We start from the raw sequence: 19,834 nt of genomic DNA on the forward strand, positions 1-19,834 counted from the left end.
AGCCCCAAATTGGGCACGGAGCCTAAAAAACAAAACATAACACCTTTCCTACAAGCATTCTGTGTGGATTAAGAAAAAAAAAAAAAAAAAAAGATAAGTGCTCTGACTCTTTTAAAAACAAATGATCAATGAGGGTTTGAATTATATTTAAACAGTCTAAACCTGTAGAGAAAATCAATAATCCCCAACTAGTATTTTACTTACCCTTCCTTATGTTTAAAGTGCTTAAAAGCTAAGTTTAGAACTTCGTGGACTAAGGGATCGGGCACAGGATGAACGGGAATCTAGAACAACAACAACAAAAAAATCAAGTCAGCAAGAGCTAAGTAGGTTACAAATCTTTTCTGAGTATTCTCCACATTTCAACTAATTAAATCAATAAGCAGTTTTCATTTCCATTATGTGATCTATTACCATTTAGTCAACCTTCCCTTTTTATAAGGATGTTATATTTTCCCTGAGAATTCAGTTACCCATCTAATTTAATAAGCTCTAAATTTAAGAACGTTAAGCTTCATAGTCACAAATCCTTGAACTATGGCCCAGAAAGGGGAAAAAGTAGCAGTTGTTGCTGATGTGACTGTCATTGTTACCGTCGGGAAATTAAGACAATGCCCACATGTACTTCTCTGTAGCACTTGATAGGCTGAGCCAGCCACACATTCCATTAGTCTGATTTTCTATCCTAAATAGTAGGCCAAAACGACACCAACTTTTCCAACAATTTAAAACTATTTGTGAAAAAATAAAAGAGTAAAACTATTTGTGGCCTTATTCATGTTAGAAATTTGTCATTTAAATATTTTTGTTTTGTTGAGTTCTTCAAAAATTATAAGCTACCTACTAATATGGGAAACAAATCAAAATTTTTAAGCCAGAAAGTAAAATCCTTGCCCCTTCCCCCTTTTATAATCACTATTAATAGCTTGGTATATATCCTTCCAGATTTTTTCCTACATGCACCCACACATACCTTATTTTTCTTAACAGGATGATTCATATTTCTTTCGTTTTCTTTTCTTTTTTTTTTTTTTTTTTTTAGGATTTTATTTATTCATGAGAGAGAGACAAAGAGAAAGAGAGGCAGAGACACAGGCAGAGGGAGAAGCAGGCTCCAAGCAGGCCCGATGTGGGACTCGATCCCAGGACTCCAGGATCACGCCCTGAGTCTAAGGCAGGCGCTAAACCACTGAGCCAACCAAGGGTCCCTGATTCATCTTTCCATGTCAGTACTTAGAGCTCCTCCTTTCTTTTCAACGGCTGTATAATACTCAGTGTATTAAAATGTATTTAATGAGCTTCCTATTGACAAACATTTCATTCCAGATTTTCAATGACCAATATAATGTTATACAATAAGTACCTTGTATACTTAATGTCATATACTTGCATAGTCCAAAAGGACAATGGGAAAGAGTCCAAAAGGAGGAACTGATGGATCAGAGATTATACAAGTCACCACTGATAAGTAATCAAGTTCTATATATGTGTGGGTCTGTTTCTGAGCTCACTATTCTATCAACTTTTATATGTTGGTACTGAAATCATACAGTCTTCATTATTACACTTTCTGAATAAGTTCTGATGTCTGGCCCTGAAAGTCCCCCTTATTTTCCTTCAGAGAGAGCATAGCCATTTCTGGCTCACTGTTCCTCCATATTCAACTTTGAAGGTACACAAAAACCATCAGGATTTTTATTGGAGTAGCAATCAATCAATAGATCAATTTGGGGATAACTGTGCTCTTTCACATTTACATGGAGTATCTTTTCACTTCTTTGAAGGCTTTTGGCTAGGCTTTATAATTTTCTGTTTTTGTCCTTTGTTGTGCTTATTCTTAATAAACATGAAGAGATGCTTGATTTAATTCGTTATAAGGAGAATGAAAATATACCTATTCAATGGGGAAAAGTCAAGTCTGATAATACCAAATAGTAGAAAAAATGTAAGTGAATGATGTTTCAGAGACATTGCTGGTGTGAGTTCAATTTTTTATAAAGCCCACAACCTAATGAAGCAGATCAAAGTATGCCGCCACAAAATATGGCACTTTGGCATGAGAATTATTTTGAGCTGAAGGCAGCTGAGAAATAGCAGGTGCAGGCAAAGCTCTTCACCCTCCCCCTTTCTGCCTCTAAAAGCAGTCTTTTCTCCTCTTTCCCATACCAAGAAAAGGGCAACTGTTATCATCAGAAAGTTGACAATAAGGTAGGTCTGCACAAAGCTTACTAAACAGCCCTTATCTCCCATTAGTTTCCCCCATATATTTTCCTCCCCCCAGTTTACTACCCTTTGCCACTTTTCCTTTTCTTTGTCTTGTCACTTCACAATGTATTGCTCTTTGTTAAATTTCAGGGTCTAACCATTCTTTTGTGTCTTCGACTTCTTTTCCAAGAAGGCCTCCATGTGCCTTTGCAATAAACCTTTTCTCCTGTTAATGTGAGCTCCAGCAGCTTAATTTGCAGGGCTCCAGGAATGAATTTAAGAGGGTGGAGCTCCGATACACTAGCAATTATATGCGTTAAGAAAATAATAACGTATAGCTATACATTTCATGGATTAATCCCTGCAACATACTGTTGAGTGAAAAAGTAAGTCCCAGAGGAAAAATATACAGTAGGATACAATTTTTTTTTTTTAGGAAATTCAAAGATGAGAAAAACTTACTATTCAAACATATATGAAAACATTTTTAAAAGAGAATAACATAAAAATCAGTATAATGGTAAGAGGATAGAAAGGGAGTAAACTAGGAGAGATTTACATAATTAGGCGTAAGCTATAGGTATTTTGGGGCCTCACAGGTAACCATTATATTGTAAACAAAAACACAGGTAGCCACATAGACACCAGTGATAACAGTGTATCTTGAACCAGGATCATGATTTATCCCATTCTGTGGCCCTGAAGTCCAATTAAAACAAAACACACAGGAATTCCACACTTCCTTAAAATTTGTAACAATATACAGTAGAGAACATCTTATCAATAGGATAAAATTGTAATAGAGATTTATCAAGAAAGTGACAAACTCAACTAGGGAAAAGAATAACAGGAAACTATTTAGAGATGGTCAGAGAATGTTTCTTGAGGGTTTCATAAAGGAGAGATTTTTATTTAAAATAAAGATATTTTTTACAAAGGTAAATCAGGAATCTATCAGTGGGGAGCTGAATTTAGTTCTGCATAATGATCAGGAGCTGGTTCAAACCTAGTAAATAGGAGAGAGCCATTAGAAACAGTAACTACAATTACATTGTAATGAGGGACAAGACATACGAGAAATCCAGTAAGTAACTACTCATTGGACTGGTACTCAGCTCAATGAGAAAGTGACTAAACTTGCACAACACAGAGGAGAATCCTAGGACCATTTTTAAAATGCTGTCCGAGCAGAGGGAGGCAGGCAGCTAACACAGCTTCGAAAGGCTCATGGTGAACTTCTACTCCAGGATGGAAGGCTAGAGCTTTATCTTGGCTAGGCATATTGATATTTGCTGTTGACCAGAGGAGGATGAGAGAGAGCATTCATCTCAGATTTCCTGGAAACCGAGACCATCCTCAAGGCCTGCACCCGGAATCCAATTTGAAGAAAATGTGCTCCATCACAAAATCAAATAGGGATTAGGTGAGGAAACAACTGTAATCCAAATGCTACTTTTCTTAGTTCTCAGTGAACCTGGTACTAGTAGTAGCCTGATGATATAGGAAAGAAGTTTATTCATCTGTTCAGAGAAGCAGCGATTTGAAGAGCCCACGTTAATAAACTGCACAGAAACGGAATTTACTCTGCTTAGTAAGGTTCGAGAATTCAGACCCCACAAGAATAATCTTAACCTTTGTCCCACACACTGGAAGACTGAATTTTAAACCCAAAATTTCTTTAGCAATTAGAAATACTTAACTATGAATTTTATGCTTGACTGTATAATTACAGAAAGCTTCTCAATCTTTTATAGGCAGACACATCCTCATAAAAGTATAACATCATGTTTTATTCATATAGGAATTTCAGAATATTGGCTGATCAATTAAGCAGAGGCATGACCATCTTTTACTTGGTACCCTGAACACCTTTTTGGGACAATAATGTTATTCCATATTAATAAGGAACTCAAAACAGTATCCCCCAAAGCGCTCCTTGTATATACATCAAGATGATGAGTTTATTATAAGTGAACTATATTCAAACCTTTATACAATAAATAAAAATGTTTTCTTCACTACAATGAAAAAGTGTAGAAAGACCACAGATTTTGGTTTATTTCAATCAAGCCACAGTTTCTCTTTTTACTAGTTATATAACCTTGAGGAAGTTCCCACTTCCCACCTATAAAACACAGACGACACACCGAAACCCTATAATCACTAGCCCCAAGAGAATGAAAAATCGAGTATATTACAATTGGAGATGGATTCTTTTGTTCTCTCACCTTTTCTTTTTCTAAAGGGGACACCAAAGTTCTTATCTCCTGAGAATGTAAAGAACATGAAAGGACTAGAAAATATGGATGGAGATACTGAGGAGAAAGCTTGGTAGGAAAAATGGCAGGAAACAAGGGCCCATTGAGAAGCAAGGAGGGAGATACATCCCCCAGCCTGATCTCCCCTCCACTGAGCCCATAAATAGGCCCTAAGGTAACAACAACAACAACAATTACTATCATCAATGCTTCTGTCCTCTATATCCCACTCAGCCCTGTGGCTACCCACTGATGGTTAAAACGGAGCCTACATCTACCACCAGGGGATGACAAACTGGTCAGGAATAGGCTGTACCCGGAGCCTGCAGCCTGCAGCCTGACTTCAAGAATCTATTCCAGAATTCATGGCGCTAATCATACAGGCTGGCCCCACACATTTCACTGACCTTGCAATAATAATGCAACACTGCATTTTATGTGATTTAATTGTTTATATTCCACTTACTGTGCTGTGTTGTGGTTTTACCATATTGATTTCTTCACAGGGATGTTTAATGTGCTCTAGGCTAGAGAGATGAAATGCAAGCTAACTTAAACCTAAACTCCTAAACTGTCTTATTAGGTCCAGCTATGTCTGAAGTCTAACAATGACAGGTAGGGCACTACGCCATGCTGTATACTCTTTATTACTACCCTACTGTTGTCACTGTCAACGCTTTTTATGTGTTTATGTGTCAGGCATTAGGTAGGTATTTTTGTAACACTTCATCTTACAAGGTAGATACTTGTTCCCTATTTTACAGATGAGGGAACTGAAGTTCAGAAGCTGATGTGTCCTTCTCTAGAACATACTGTATGCCCAGTTTCTGACATATAAAAATGCATTTAATAAAGGAAACAAATAAGAAAGCTTTCAATTTTATCATATGGTAGCCAGAAGAGAGACACAAATAGAAGTAAAAGAAGAAATATGTCTTATCCTTAATTTTTGGAAGGTAAAAGTAAAACTTCCAAACATTTTAAGAATGAACGTTATCAGGATGCACATTCTTAATATCCCTATTTTCCCCTTTATTTTCAATAATAGTAATAAAACTGAGAACACTCCCGAATTGAATCTCAGGAAATGGACGTGGAGCAGAATCCCATTTCGGCTTATAGATAAAAAGTTCTACTTTCAGGGAGTAATATCCCCACCTACAGTATCAAGACTTTTTCTAGTCTTGTCATCTGTGATTTTAGAAGCAGCTCTAATTCTACTTCAACATTCCAAAAGGCTATATACCTAGTAGACTCTAAAGAATACCCAGGGGTGCCCAGCTGGCTCAGAGGATCTCGACCTCAGGGTCGTGCATTCAAGCCCCACACCTTGCATATAGAGATTACTTTAAAAACTTAAAAAAAAAAAAAAAAGAATACTCAAGTTTTATTTCAAGGCCATTCCCAGCATCGCCTCCCAAACTTTATTTTTTTTTAAGATTTTATTTATTCATGAGAGACACAGAGAGAGAGGCAGAGACACAGGCAAAGGGAGAAGAAGGCTCCCTGTGGGCTCAATCCTAGGACCCCAGGATCACGATCTGAGCCAAAGGCAGATGCTCAACCAATGAGCATCTGAGCCAAAGGCAGATGCTCAACCAATGAGCCCCCTCACCTCCCAAACTTTAATGCTTTTATCACATCATGAAAGTGAAAAACAACAAAATCAGGTTAAGATATGGATATTGTGGAGTCAGTGAGGCTCATTCATTACCACACAGATCAGCTTTCAATGGAAAGGGGAATGAATACATTTAGCCTCAGAAAAATAACAAGTATTTGCATAAACCTTCAGGCAACTCATCTACATCTACTACACAAATGTTAAATCTGAAAATACTAAGGATGTACTTACTCCACCTTCTGATACTTCACAATAGCAGTAGTAAAACTAAGCCAAGAGCTGGAAGTGGCTCACAAAACCAAGTTTCCCAATCTTATTTGTTTCAATGAGTAAATGTTTGACTAAAATTTACTTGAAAAGAAAATGGTTTCAAACTTTCTAAATGTTTATGTTACTGTTTAAACATGCTTTTACATGAATTTGAAAGCCTTTGGTATTAACATGCTAAAATCTGTGTTGGCCATGACCCTCAAATTATGTTGGACTTTCTTGGGGGGAAAAAAAAAAAGTCCTCCATCATCTTGAATTAATTTTGTTCCTACAGTGAATCACACTAATTTCATCACATTTATACAAACTCAATTCTTTGTCCAATTTGTTATGATCAAAACTTTAGTTTTCCAAGATGCTGGTCACCTAATTTTGTGTCACTGATTTTACCAATATTTTTATTAACAGGAGAAACTTGGAGTAAAAGAGTGAAACTTTAGTTTTCCAAGATGCTGGTCACCTAATTTTGTGTCACTGATTTTACCAATATTTTTATTAACAGGAGAAACTTGGAGTAAAAGAGTGAACTAGCTTTATGATCATCAGCAAATTACTAAATTAAGTACATTTCTTCATCTGCAAAATGAAAATAACAGATAACATTTATGGAGCACTTTCCATGTCCCAAGCATTACTGTATTTAATGCTCACGATTCTACAAAAATAGATACTATTATCATCCCTCTCTTACAGAGGAGGAAAGAAGTGATGGATAATAACTCACCCAAGTTACACAGCAAGACAATGGCAGAGCTAGGATGAAAACACTTGCCCTGGCTGTCTCTTAGTTTTATTACAATGACCAGCTGATACAAAGGATATAGAGACTTTATGCATCATGAAGAGTTCTAAACATGGATGAAAGACATGAAAAATTATTCAAGACAAAAAAATTGTAGTATATGAGGTCAAGGACTAAACCATAAGGAATATTTACTCCTCCCTAAGACTGACCCAATCATGTATCAATACTTTAGTACTCCTGGGACTGTCCATCTCATCAAAATAAAACTGAGTCATGTTTTAATATGTGTCTTTTATGTGGGGCAAAAGTAAAAGTCCTATTAAATTCAAGATATATTACATTGATTAGTCTCTGGATCTATTAAACTCTACATCACTTTGTCATGGTAGAAAATTGGTCATGATATTTTAGAAAGTTCTATTGATTTTTACTTCATTTTCTCTGGTTTTATTAGTTTTGAAGAAGCTAAAAAGACTTCCCTTTTACTGGAGGGGGAAAAAAACCTTATGTAAGATCTTTAATAAATAAAGCATCTCTGTGTTCTTTGGGATAGATTTTATTCTTTCATAGGTGCATTTGAGTGAAAGTATGAGGATAATGGTAAAGAGAGAAAACAGGAAGTGGAAAGGCCACTGTAGGCTGGAACAATACGGTGACAGAACCAAAAACAAAAATTAGCTATTAAAGCTGTTTTATTTCTTTTTTTTCCCCCCCACACTTTAAGAGTCCAGGTGAAAGTGGATCTGAAGGGATTTTGTGGAATGGACTTGAAAAACGAGTCCAATGGAAATTTATAGATCTTATGGTTTTCTCCACCAGAAGAGCTATCTGGATTATTTTTGAGAGGAGGAGGAAGGAAGGAGGATAAAGAGGATGGGGAAAGGTAAAGGACAGGGAAGAGGAAGGGGAAGAGGAGAGAGAAAAACTTATATAGGGTTGTCTGTGCACAGAAGCTCTGAAATTGCAATGAGGAGCAACTTTCAAAGGAAACACTGATTGGCAAGTGAAAGAATGTGGGGGGTGGGGGGGCACCATGGAACCAGATCAGAGAGGGAGAGAGACCTGGATATCTAAGGCAATTTATAATCTCTCCTGCTAAAAAAAGAAACCCTGTATTTAATTAAGCAAAGAAGTGCAGATGGTGGTTACCAAACCACTCACATAATCTACATCAGCAGACAGGAGATGCAAGAGGTCAACCACAAGGAGTCCTAGGCAAAGTCCAGTCATGGTCAACGGCGGCTCTGGTCCTAAATTCTTCTATCCCTAACTACTCTGGCCTCAGGGTCTCTGGATACCAGCAAAACTGATGTCACAGAAAGCAAACCTGGCTTGTTAGCACAACTCTCAGAGGAATTTTCTTTCATACACCTAAAGAAAGACCTTTATGAAAGGTACCAATTAATTTAAATGATTTTCACCTTTGATTAACTCATTCATCTGTTTTTCATTTTTCAAATTTTTGTGGATTTTAATGATTTTTCACATATATTATAAAAACATGCAAAGTATAAATACATAATTCAAATAATTTAGCCTCTGTCAAGAAAAATAGACTATCAATTAACTTTTACATCTTACATTTGTTTTCATATTATATATTCTATTCCATTTTGTGTAACAAAAACAAAACCCCTGTCCAAACATGTTATATATGCAGAATATGATTTTTTTTTGTTCTTTTAGGTTTCCTACCTTTTTCAAAGCGTTACAATGTACATGGTTGGAAATATGTGGCTCATCTTTGAATGATAGGTAACTTTTTAAAGACTACAAACTATAAAGAAACACTTTCATGAATTTGAACAAAGTAGTTGATTTTAGTAAATAAAAAAAACAAAAATTGACACACTCCCTCCCCCCCCCAAAAAAAAACTTTCAAAATGAGTTCAGGTATTTATATGTATACCTATACTAATTTTGAATAGTAAAAATATACATAATACCAGACATTATATGTTTATAGCTTTACTGCTTATGTTATTCAGATGTTAAACTCATGAGTGCAGTATGAGCACAATGCCATTATCCTAAAGGTCATTCAATAAACATAAAAAAATGTATTATCCTGAGGTGTTTTCCCATTTACACTTGACAATTTGGTGCTACCCAGGTCAAACTGCCCCTCTTCCTTAATTGTAACTGTGCAATTATTACATGTCGGAATGTAGGCTTGATGGCTTCAGAAGAGAAATTCTTTGAAAGTAGACTGAAGTAGATGAATGACAGGCGGACTACATTCACAGCTAAAAGCCCAGATGTAACCCAAATTCTGTTCAGCTTACTTTTGCTAACAAGATCTCCTATCTTAGATGGCATGCAAAGGTAAAAAGAATAGGAAATGATAGGTAAAGGCCATGAAAGCCCCAGGCAACTGAAAGAAGTGCAGTTATATTGCAGAAATCTAGCTAATGTGGGCTAGAATTTAAGACATAACATCCTAAATAAGGTAAATGAAATGTGAAGGCAAAATAAGAATAAGAAACACAAACACTACAGACAAAAGAGCTTCTTACCTGCTTTAGGACTTCAACTAAAACTAAACAAAAAATGAAATCTACTGCTAAGTCTCTCCTTTCAAGAAGATAATCTCTTTCACGTTGCTGTTCATCCCTGAAACAAGAACCCCAAGTTAGGATTGCATTTAAGACCATGAATTTAAAAAAAAAAAAAAAAAAAAAAAAAGACCATGAATTTTAAAATAGCTTTTGGTTAACAGTTCGGTTACTTACGGAGTTCCTCAACTGTATGGTGTCCTATAGCAACTGTTAATACAAGTTGTTTTTAAATTATCCAATATATGTACACTCTCATTTCTTTCTCTTGTTGTATATTTTATACAGTCTTTATAAACATGTCACTATTCTGACAGAAATTAAACCCATTCTAAAGGAATCGGTTAAGAAAAATGTTTTAGATTTTATTTAGAAAATCTAACATTGCTCCATATTTGATTAGTATTTTTTTAATTAAGAACCAAAACAAAAGTAATAACATTTCTGATGAAAATACAGTGCTGGGTAACTTTCTTCATTTATCTAAATTGAAATATCACAAAGTGGCATCAATGAAAGTCCAATTCCAAACTATGGACCATCTCCCAAACACAGATAGAGGTTTTATGCAAAGCCAATACCTTCCTGGAAAATTTAAAGGAGGGGAAGACAAGTTCTGGGATTTGAGCACCAAGGATAGTCTGTCTCATGGTAACAATATAGGGTTTGGCAGTCCTCCTGTATACCAATTGTTTCTCTTCACAAACCATATGAATGGAACCTTCTTTAAATATTTTTCTTAACTTCTAGAATTATTAAAGGTCCTCACTGAACTACCGACACGGCACTCCTGAAATTCATTTTTGCATGATGACTATGCGCTTGATGAATACCGTGGAGTTCCATCTACCTTAACTGGTACCCTCCCTTGATTTACAGGTAAGTATGGACTATGCTTTCCCTTTATCATCAGTTTCATAACAAAAGTAATCAATATTTTTGCTTAGAAACCAAACAATAACTGTCTTCGGTTGAGAACAGTATCACCTCCTTCAATGAAAGTGTTTCCATTCTGGGTAGAAGAGTGGACAATGAGCTACTTACCCCTTAGACTTTGTGCTAGATCGAGGCCTGTACTCGTAGGATTCATCTTCAGTTCCATTCTGGCGTCTGTACCAGTCAAACAAGGTGCGAAGTAAGGAAGGGAGACAGTGCTCTGCTACTGAGCTCATAGAGCTTATCAACTGAAAACACAAGATATTACCAGAAGATAAAATACATGGTCGAAGTATCACACTCCTAATTCTACTAGCCATCATTTGGAAATGATTACTATTTCTAGGATAAACATGGCAGGATGAGCAACTGCTATTCAATTTAAGGCATTACTCAAACTATCTGAATTCTAGGTGAATATCAGACTCATTTCATGAAGGAAATCAGTGTTCCTATAGTGGCAGTAAGAGGCCCACCAGCTATCATTAGCAAGCAGTCTCTAAGATCACTCACTCTTCATCTGGAGGATCTCGAGAAAAAAAAAAAAAAAAAAAAAACCAAACCAAAATAAAACCCCCCAAAAACAAAACTCTCCAAAGGAATTTCTGTATCTGATGCAACTCACTGCTCATAAAATTAATATCTTAAAGTATACAGTCAAACATGCTTCACTTTGTTTTTCTTAACTAAAAAGTGATGGGTTGCAGGAATACTCAAGGTCTTGTTCGGGTCCTGGATTATAGAAAGCGTCAGTTGATGAAGATAATTTGATACTTCCAGGAATTAAACATTTAATTTTCCTCATATTTTACATTCTTCATGTAAACTTCAAAATGTACTTCATCCAGGGAAACAGAAAAGAATAAAACAGTTTATTTGATTGCATAAGCTTTTTCCCTTTTTCATTATCTCTGCCTTCCTTTAATCATGCTTTTATTTATAATTACCATAATTTGACAGGTAAATAGTTTTTAATATAGGAAATTAAAGTAAAAACAAGATTCTAATTTTATTTAACCAATTTTTCAAACTTATATTAACAATGAACAGTATCACTCAAAGGAAATCCTTTTAATATCTAAAGAAGAAAAAAATAATATACCATCTTCTGTTGTAGATATATACTAAAACAGTTTCTACCACATTTGGCTCTTTACTCTGGAAAAAAAATTGAACTATGGGGCATGACCATTTAAAGTTTTATTAATCGTTTACATAAAAAATGGAAATATTCCTTAAAATCACTGTTTAATAGAATTTCAAATTCTGATTATACATTTATTCATCATTAGTGGATTTAAGACCTGAATATCTTTCTTAAAAAAAAAAAAGACTTGAATATCTTTAAAACAATATATTAACAAGTAAAGATTAATAATTAGTAATAATATCTTTTACAGTAACACTGAGATTTGAAGAGCCTTATATAAAGTATCTTAATATTGCTAACAGAGAACTAGCCTTTCTATCTATGGTTTCTTCTTAGGCCAGTGGCTACTCAGTAAGTGTATGCGTCAGAATCACCTCGGGAGTTATTGTAAAAAACAGATGCCAGAGCACTGCTCTTAGTAATTCTGATTCAGAATTGGGCTAGAATCCAAAAACACAATATTTTGTTAAGTCTCTACCAGGTAATTCTAGCCAGTCACCTTTATCTAGTCAATTAGACTAATATGAACATTAATTTGTTTCCTATACATAATTATGAGAAAAGCAGTACAGGAAAACTAGATACCAATAGAGAGCTAATCTGGGTTATTGGTTTTTGCAAACCATCAATACATAATAAAAAAATTCTTTTTTTTTTAAATAATTCTTGAATGAAATGAATTATGATAAAAATAAACTTGATCAAACATTTAATCTCAGCAAGAGGAAAGAATTAACGCTATAGGAATATCACACTCAATTTTAGATATTAATATTCTATTTTAAGGTTCTGATAGCCCCCACAAGAAAAAACAAAATGTTAAAAGGTAAAATATTATGGGGCGCCTGGGTGGCTCAGTCGATTAAGCATCTGACTCTTGATTTCAGCTCAGGTCACGATCTCAGGGTTGTGAGACCAAGTTCCATGTCAGGCTCCACATTGGGCATGGAGCCTGCTTAAGATTCTCTTCGGGGTACCTGGGTGGCTCAGTGGTTGAGCATCTGCCTTCAGCTCAGGGCATGATCCTGGGGTCCTGGGATTGAGTCCCATTTCAGGCTCCCTGCATGGGGCCTGCTTCTCCCTCTGCCAATGTCTCTGCTTCTCTGTCTGTGTCTCTCATGAATAAATAAATAAATCTTTAAAAAAAAAATCTCTCTTCCTCTCCCTCTGCCCCTCACCCACCCTCTTCTCTCACTTAAAAAAAAAAAGGTAAATTATTATTCTGTTAAATTTATATGATTGGTACACAAGGAAAGATTGAGGCATGTAATTGGAAACATTTTAAGAAAATTTCAAAGGGCACATAGATTACCAATGAAAAAAAGTTTTAAGATGCTAAATGAAGAGAAACCAATCAAGTTCACAGATCATTCCATGAACTATAAAGCTCACAGTTAATAGCTCCTTCAATTTACTCTGTTAAAAAACAACCAATTTCAGACAGAATCTAATGTGTAATGACAAAAAGAATCACAAACAAAATAATTTCTTAATATTGGATGTATTTGGACCAGATTTAGGATAAACATTTTCTTTTCAGGAAAAAATATCCCTCCAAAATTGGCATTACCTGGTCAAACTGAAGATCTTCACCTCTTTGAAGAGATCTAGACAATGGCTTCTCCTGTGGTTTAAAAAAAAAAAAAAAAAAGGCACATATACAAAATATTAGAAATCTTATATATGATAAGTAGATTCATTAATTGTTTTTGTTTTCATCTGTAATTAGGTTTGTTTTAAACATGGGTAAGACTCCCTCTTCCCCAGGGTCACACAACTAGGATTCAAGCCCCAGCAGTGTGGCTCCAGAGCCACAGCTCTCTCTCCATGATAACCTCCCAAAGAGTAATCACATGATTGGGGGTCAAGGCAGGAGGTGCCCACAGGGGACCGAAAACAAATGTTGGTGGATGATTCCTAGGTTTCCAGTTTGTGCATGGATGGATGGATAGTGGTACCATCCTTTGAAAGTGGGAACACAATGGGAAGACAAAGTTTGGGTGGAAGGATGTATTTTGGTCATGTTGAATTTGAAGTCCCTGTAAGCCACAAAAGAGAAGATGTTGACTAATAGGGGCTTGAAGAACATGGGACGGATTAGCCTGCAGATATACATTTGGAAGTCATTCGGTGTACAGAAAGTAATCAAGTTCATAAAACAAAGTCAATTAACTAAAAAGATATAAGAAGAGGCCCTAGAAGTGAGTTTTGAAAAACTCAGTTAACATTTATGCACTCAACCACATGAGATATCAATGTTCCCTAAACTCTATCAATTTAATATGATCCATTTCTTAAAATAGAATGTTCATATGGAGAAATGATCAGGAATAATAAGAACTTACAACACTATAGATCACTATAGCAGAAAAGAAAACACACACAAATACACATGGGAAAATAGTAAGGGTAGAAATTCAAACACTGAGGCAAAGTTTTAACAAACTGTGTGGGACAATTAGGTTTTCTTAAGGATAAATTAAATGGGCTCATTACCGCAGTGAATCCTAAATGTTTTAAAGACTTAAACATGAGAAATAAAAACACTAAAACACTAGAAGAAAAAGAAGTCCTAAAAGATGGTAGTTTTTTTTTTAACAAGCTCAGATCTTTTTAAATATGACACCAAATGCAAGAGCAAAACAAAAATATTAAATTCAACCACATAAAGAAAAAGTATATGCATAGTTAAAATAACACGAAAAAAGGAAGTCAAATGACAAAATAGGAAAAAAACCCAGATTTTTAAAAATTGAAACTCAATTTGCCAACATATAGTACAACACCCAATGCTCATCATATCACATGCTCTCATTAATACCTATTACCCAATTACCCCATCCTCCCCACTACCTCCCTTTCTGCAACTCTTTGTTTCCCAGATTTAGGAGTCTCTCATGGTTTGTCTCCCTCTCTAATTTTTCCTGTTTCCCTCCTTTCCCTTATAATCTCTTTCACTATTTCTTATAATCCACGTATGAGTGAAACCATATGATGATTGTCTTTCTCTGACTGACTTATTTCACTCAGCATAATATCCTCCAGTTCCAACCATGTCAATAAAAATGGTCAGTATTCATTCTTTCTGATGGCTGAGTAATGTTCCATTGTGTATCTCAGTTTTCTTTATCATTCATCTATCAAAGGACATTTCAGCTCCTTCCATGGTTTGGCTATTTTGGACATGCAATTTAGACTAAGGGCATAGTTTCCATAATATACAAAGAGTTCCCACAGATCACTGGGGCAAAAACCAACAATCCAACAGGAAAACTATACAAAGAATCAATGGACAGTTCACAAAAAGAAAATGTTTAGAACTCATAAATGTCTGTTCATATACTTAACCTCACCCACAAGAGAAAGACAAGTTAAAAACACAAAGAAATACTACCTATCAGCCCTATAAAGTTCAAAAAGTCTGATAGCACAATGTGTCGGTGAGGTTACCTACTAAACAGAACTCTCGAATGATGCCAATGAAAAGTCAATAGGTAACAATGTCCTTAAAAAACTATTTGGCAATATTTGCCAAAATGTTGAAATGTATACATCCTTTGACCCAGGAAAAATTTCACTTATAAGTATTTGTCTTATATAGTCACAAATCTACAAAATGATGTTCATAAAAGAATATATGCTACAGGGATCCCTGGGTGGCGCAGCAGTTTAGCGCCTGCCTTTGGCCCAGGGCGCGATCCTGGAGACCCGGGATCGAATCCCACGTCGGGCTCCCGGGTGCATGGAGCCTGCTTCTCCCTCTGCCTGTGTCTCCGCCTCTCTCTCTCTCTCTCTCTCTCTCTGTGTGACTATCATAAAAAAAAAAAAAAAAAAAAAGAATATATGCTACAGCTTCATTTGCAAAAGCAAAATTAGAAATAAATAAAACCCTGTCTGTATTAATATACATCTATAGAATACCATAAAGACTTTTAAAAGAATGGTACAGTTCTGTACGTATTAACATGGAAAAATCGGCTATAATGAGTGCATAGCACACACACACACACACACACAAGCACGCACTTTTGACTACATATAAAATACCTCTTTAAAAAAAATATGTGTTTGCAAGTGGGAAAAGAAACTATTTAGGAAGAGGAGAGGGTTGGGGGCTGAGAGTGGAAAGTTTTTACTACATAGATTTTTGTGCCATTTCAACTTGCACATCACAGAAGCCAAGGGAAAAGAGCACTACTGAAAGAAACAGTGTATTGACAGTGAAACACAATACTTTCATGAGGTGACCTTTCAGTGTGTGCTTCCTATTAATTTAAATGGCATCAGGAAGAGCTTCCAATTTAGTGTTGCATCTTCCTTCAGCACACAACAGTAGTGGAATATTTTATTTTTTAACTTTCCATTTGTTCTGTTAATTTGTTTGATGAAAAAACACATACTGAGTTCCTACTATGAGCAAGCAAAAATTGTGAACCAACGAGGGCTCAAAGGACTTGTTATGGAAAGTACAGGTCCTTTACCCTTCAACCAATGGGTCTGGGGAACATCACTGATAGTAAATTCTCTCCACCCTCTCTCACCTGCATGTGCACTCCTTGCTATATGAAGAAATGACCCAGAAAGAGGTCAGCCCAGATCACTGTCTAAAGTTATACAGAAAAGTTGTCATGGGGTGGGGGTGAGGGGCACCTGAGTGGCTTAGTCAGTTAAACATCCCACTCTTGATTTCAGCTCAGGTCATGATCTGAAGGTGAGAAGACTGAGCCTCACGTTGGGCTCCCCCAGCTCTCTCTCTCTCTTTGGAAGGAAGGGAGGAAGGAAGGAAAGAAGAGGGAGGGAGGGAGGAGTCAGTCAGTCATTGGGCCATAAAGGGGTCTCCACTCAGTAGAAAACAAAGGGGTGAAGGAATGGGTTGTGATACTATGCTGCAATGGGCTGAGGGGTGGGGGAACAAAGAAAATCCTAGTCAGAAAGAAGTTTTGATGGGCACTGGCTACTGTGATGGTTAATTTTATATCACAGGCTACCCAGATATTTGGTCAAACATTTTCCGGGTGAGGATGTTTTGGGATGACATTAACATTTGAATTGGTAGACTGAGTAAAGCAGGTAGATGAAACTCCCTAATGTGGGTGGGCTTCATCTAATCAGTTGAAAGCCTGAGGAGAACCAAAAGGCTGACCCTTCCCAGAGTAAGAAGGAACTCCTCCCTGACTATACTGGGGCATCAGTCTAGCCCTACCTCTCTTTCCACGTCAAACTGAAACATGGGCTCTTCTCGAACTGGCTTGCATAATGGAACTTAACACCATTAGCTCTCCTGGGTCTACAACTTGCCCACTGCTGATCGTGGGACTTCTCAGCCTTGGGGATCATGTGAGCCAATTCCTTCTAATAAATCTCTTTTTATACACACATACACTATTGGTTCTCTGGAGAATCCTAACAACTAATAAAAACATCACTTCAGATTTTATTTCCTCTTTGATCCAAAGAAAGAATATGTCTGGGGCAGGGAGGGGGGAGTCCCACATTCACAAAAGACATTATAGAAGGGCATTAAATAAGCAATTTTAAAAAAGAAGCAACATCAACATCCCCCAACAATGGGGAATTTGGGTCAGAAAATCATCGTACAGCTACACATTAGAGTATTGTGTAGCCAGTAAAGTGATAGGTAGAACTAAATTTGTAGACTGAGAAAACATTTTCAATGTATTAATCAAATTAGAGAATGACTGATATAATACTCTTATAAAAGGATAAAATGTATATATGGTAGTATATACACATCGATACATTTACAGCTCTAGAAATATATTTACCACACACTAGTAATAAGAAACAGAATAAGAGGTTGTTTTGTGGTTGTACCATCAGCTTACTTTTATTTTCTGAGTTTTCTACAAAGAATGCAGATTACTTCCTCTCATTCTTAAACTTGAGGGTTATTCTTGAGTTTCCTGTGCTTGGTGGCATCCAGCAAATCCACTTAAGCTTAGAACAATGGATGGTACAACCATGAAGATTATGGCTACAGAACAGACATGTTTTAAAATATGAGAAAGAACAATGTAACTAAACAAAATCATGAATTGTGAAGAAGTGGTTTAATTTCCTCATTTTCAAATCTAGTTGTCACCAAACCTCCATGCATGCATGACAGCATATTTGCTTCTTTACACTTAACTTTAAAGATTTAAGAACTATTCTCTCTATAACAGAAGGCATTACCTGAATTCAGAAATTAAATCATTCTAGTTTCAGTTTTTGTTCTGTTTAATGCAAACACAATTTAACATAATTAGTTTAACTTAAAATAGCATACACAGCATGATCCCTTTCGTTAGTCTTCCTACTGCCTTGCCCTGCTCGAGACCCCAAATATACTCACCTAGCTTACCTATTGAATATAAGAGATGGCTGGAATTATGTTCATACAATGACTATTTGTTGAGATTTTTAGGATGATTTCCTAAACTGTTATGCTTTTTAATTAAACTTTAATATTAAATATGTATCAAAGAAAAAGGAATATCACCTTTCTATGAAAGAAACGAGAATTTAGAAATACATATATTTTCAAGCTTCTTTTTCCGGTAGAGTCCCATCTCCTTCTGTCATTCATTACTCATCTCTACGAAAACAAACCCACAAACGTATTTGCCACTGAAACGTAAAAACTGTCCAGTGAAACTTGTCTCCAACTAATTTAAGTGGGATCAGGAAAGCACCTGTGGCACTTTATTTTCTTAACAAGGATAGGTTTTTGGCATGTCTGTGGCACCTGGGCCCTCACAGGCTAAGCATACTTAGGTGATTATCTTGCAGAACAAGTTTTGTATTTCTAAAACCAAGATACACATCATTTACAATGCAAAATGATGATTCTACACAATATACATGTCCAATTAGCTCTAAAATTTAAGTAAAGCACAAAGTCCTGTAGCAAGTTCCACAGAACACTATTTCTAAAAGTTTGAAAAATAGGAAGCTAAATAAAGAACCTTTATTATCCTAATGTGAACTATAGATTTAAGATGAGAGGTTGGGGGGCACCTGGGTGGCTCAGTGGTTGGGCGTCTGTCTTTGGCTCAGGGCATTATCCCAGGGTCCTGGGATGGAGTCCCGCAACAGGCTCCCTGCAGAGAGCCTGCTTCTCCCTCTGCCTAGGTCTCTGCCTCTCTCACTATGTTTATCATGAATAAATAAATCTAAAAAATGAGAAGTTGGAGGAGACAATAAGCAGCTTCGTGTCTCACTCATGTCAGCCCCTTTTACACTGTAAGTCTAAAAGTCTTCAGTGAGAGGCACCTGGGTGGCTCAGCAGTTGAGCACCTGCCTTTGGTCCAAGGTGTGATCCTGGAGTCCCAGGATCGAGTCCCACATCAGGCTCCCTGCATAGAGTCTGCTTCTCCCTCTGCCTGTATTTCTGCCTCTCTCTCTTGGTCTCTCATGAATGAATAAGTAAAATCTTAAAAAATAAAATAAAAGTCTTCAGTGATATTTTGAGGACTGCTGATCTAAGTGGTTTATGACTTGGAAAGCATGTTTATGCATTAGAGTAATGGCCAAGCAGAATCAAGAGCAATAAACTTTTCAAAAACACCTACATACTGTTTTATCTTTACATATTTTATTTCTCAACAAACTCATGCTTCCTCAAAGATTTCTAAAGATCTGGAATCCTCACTGAGCTTTCCCTAAACCTGGAAGTGGTGGTAATATTTTTTCCATAATAAAATGCAAAAGGATGCTCAAGTTACCTTAAGTACAAAAACAGAAGTGTACTGCACTAAATATAGATTACTAATCAAGAACTCTGTACTAACCTCTCAATTTAATTAAAGTGTGATTGAGGACGCCCTCATCATTGCTCAAGCAGTTGTGGTATCTTCCAATATGACATTTTGAAAAGGTACACGATTTAAAAATGCTTGAATAGAATAGAAATTATTCTCTGTATTTACATATACATGTATGCAAAGACTCCTGTGCAAGAACATTTACCACAGCATTTATTTTCACAGTAGCTCCAAATTAAAGTAGCTCCCAAAGGGCCTATCAATAGGAACTAGTAAAAACATGTTACATTCTTTTATTAAAATAATATTCAACTCTTAAGAATGA

The 19,834-nt window shown here is 36.2% G+C and overlaps 1 protein-coding gene across 7 annotated transcripts in view; it reads right to left on the bottom strand.

The window, feature by feature from the left end:
* FRYL (FRY like transcription coactivator) overlaps positions 1 to 19,834 on the bottom strand; it is a 256,547-nt gene that overhangs the window by 116,770 nt on the left and 119,943 nt on the right. For all 7 annotated transcript variants that reach the window (XM_038556047.1, XM_038556048.1, XM_038556044.1 and 4 more), the window contains 4 exons: positions 13,314 to 13,367; positions 10,702 to 10,841; positions 9,619 to 9,715; positions 205 to 284 (listed from right to left, as the gene is read on the bottom strand). In XM_038556047.1, coding sequence (XP_038411975.1) covers positions 205 to 284; positions 9,619 to 9,715; positions 10,702 to 10,841; positions 13,314 to 13,367 — 371 coding nt within the window. The remainder of the gene's footprint in view (positions 1 to 204; positions 285 to 9,618; positions 9,716 to 10,701; positions 10,842 to 13,313; positions 13,368 to 19,834) is intronic.

Source organism: Canis lupus, chromosome 13 (genome assembly GCF_011100685.1).
Source record: "Canis lupus familiaris isolate Mischka breed German Shepherd chromosome 13, alternate assembly UU_Cfam_GSD_1.0, whole genome shotgun sequence".
NCBI classification, from domain to species: domain Eukaryota; kingdom Metazoa; phylum Chordata; class Mammalia; order Carnivora; family Canidae; genus Canis; species Canis lupus.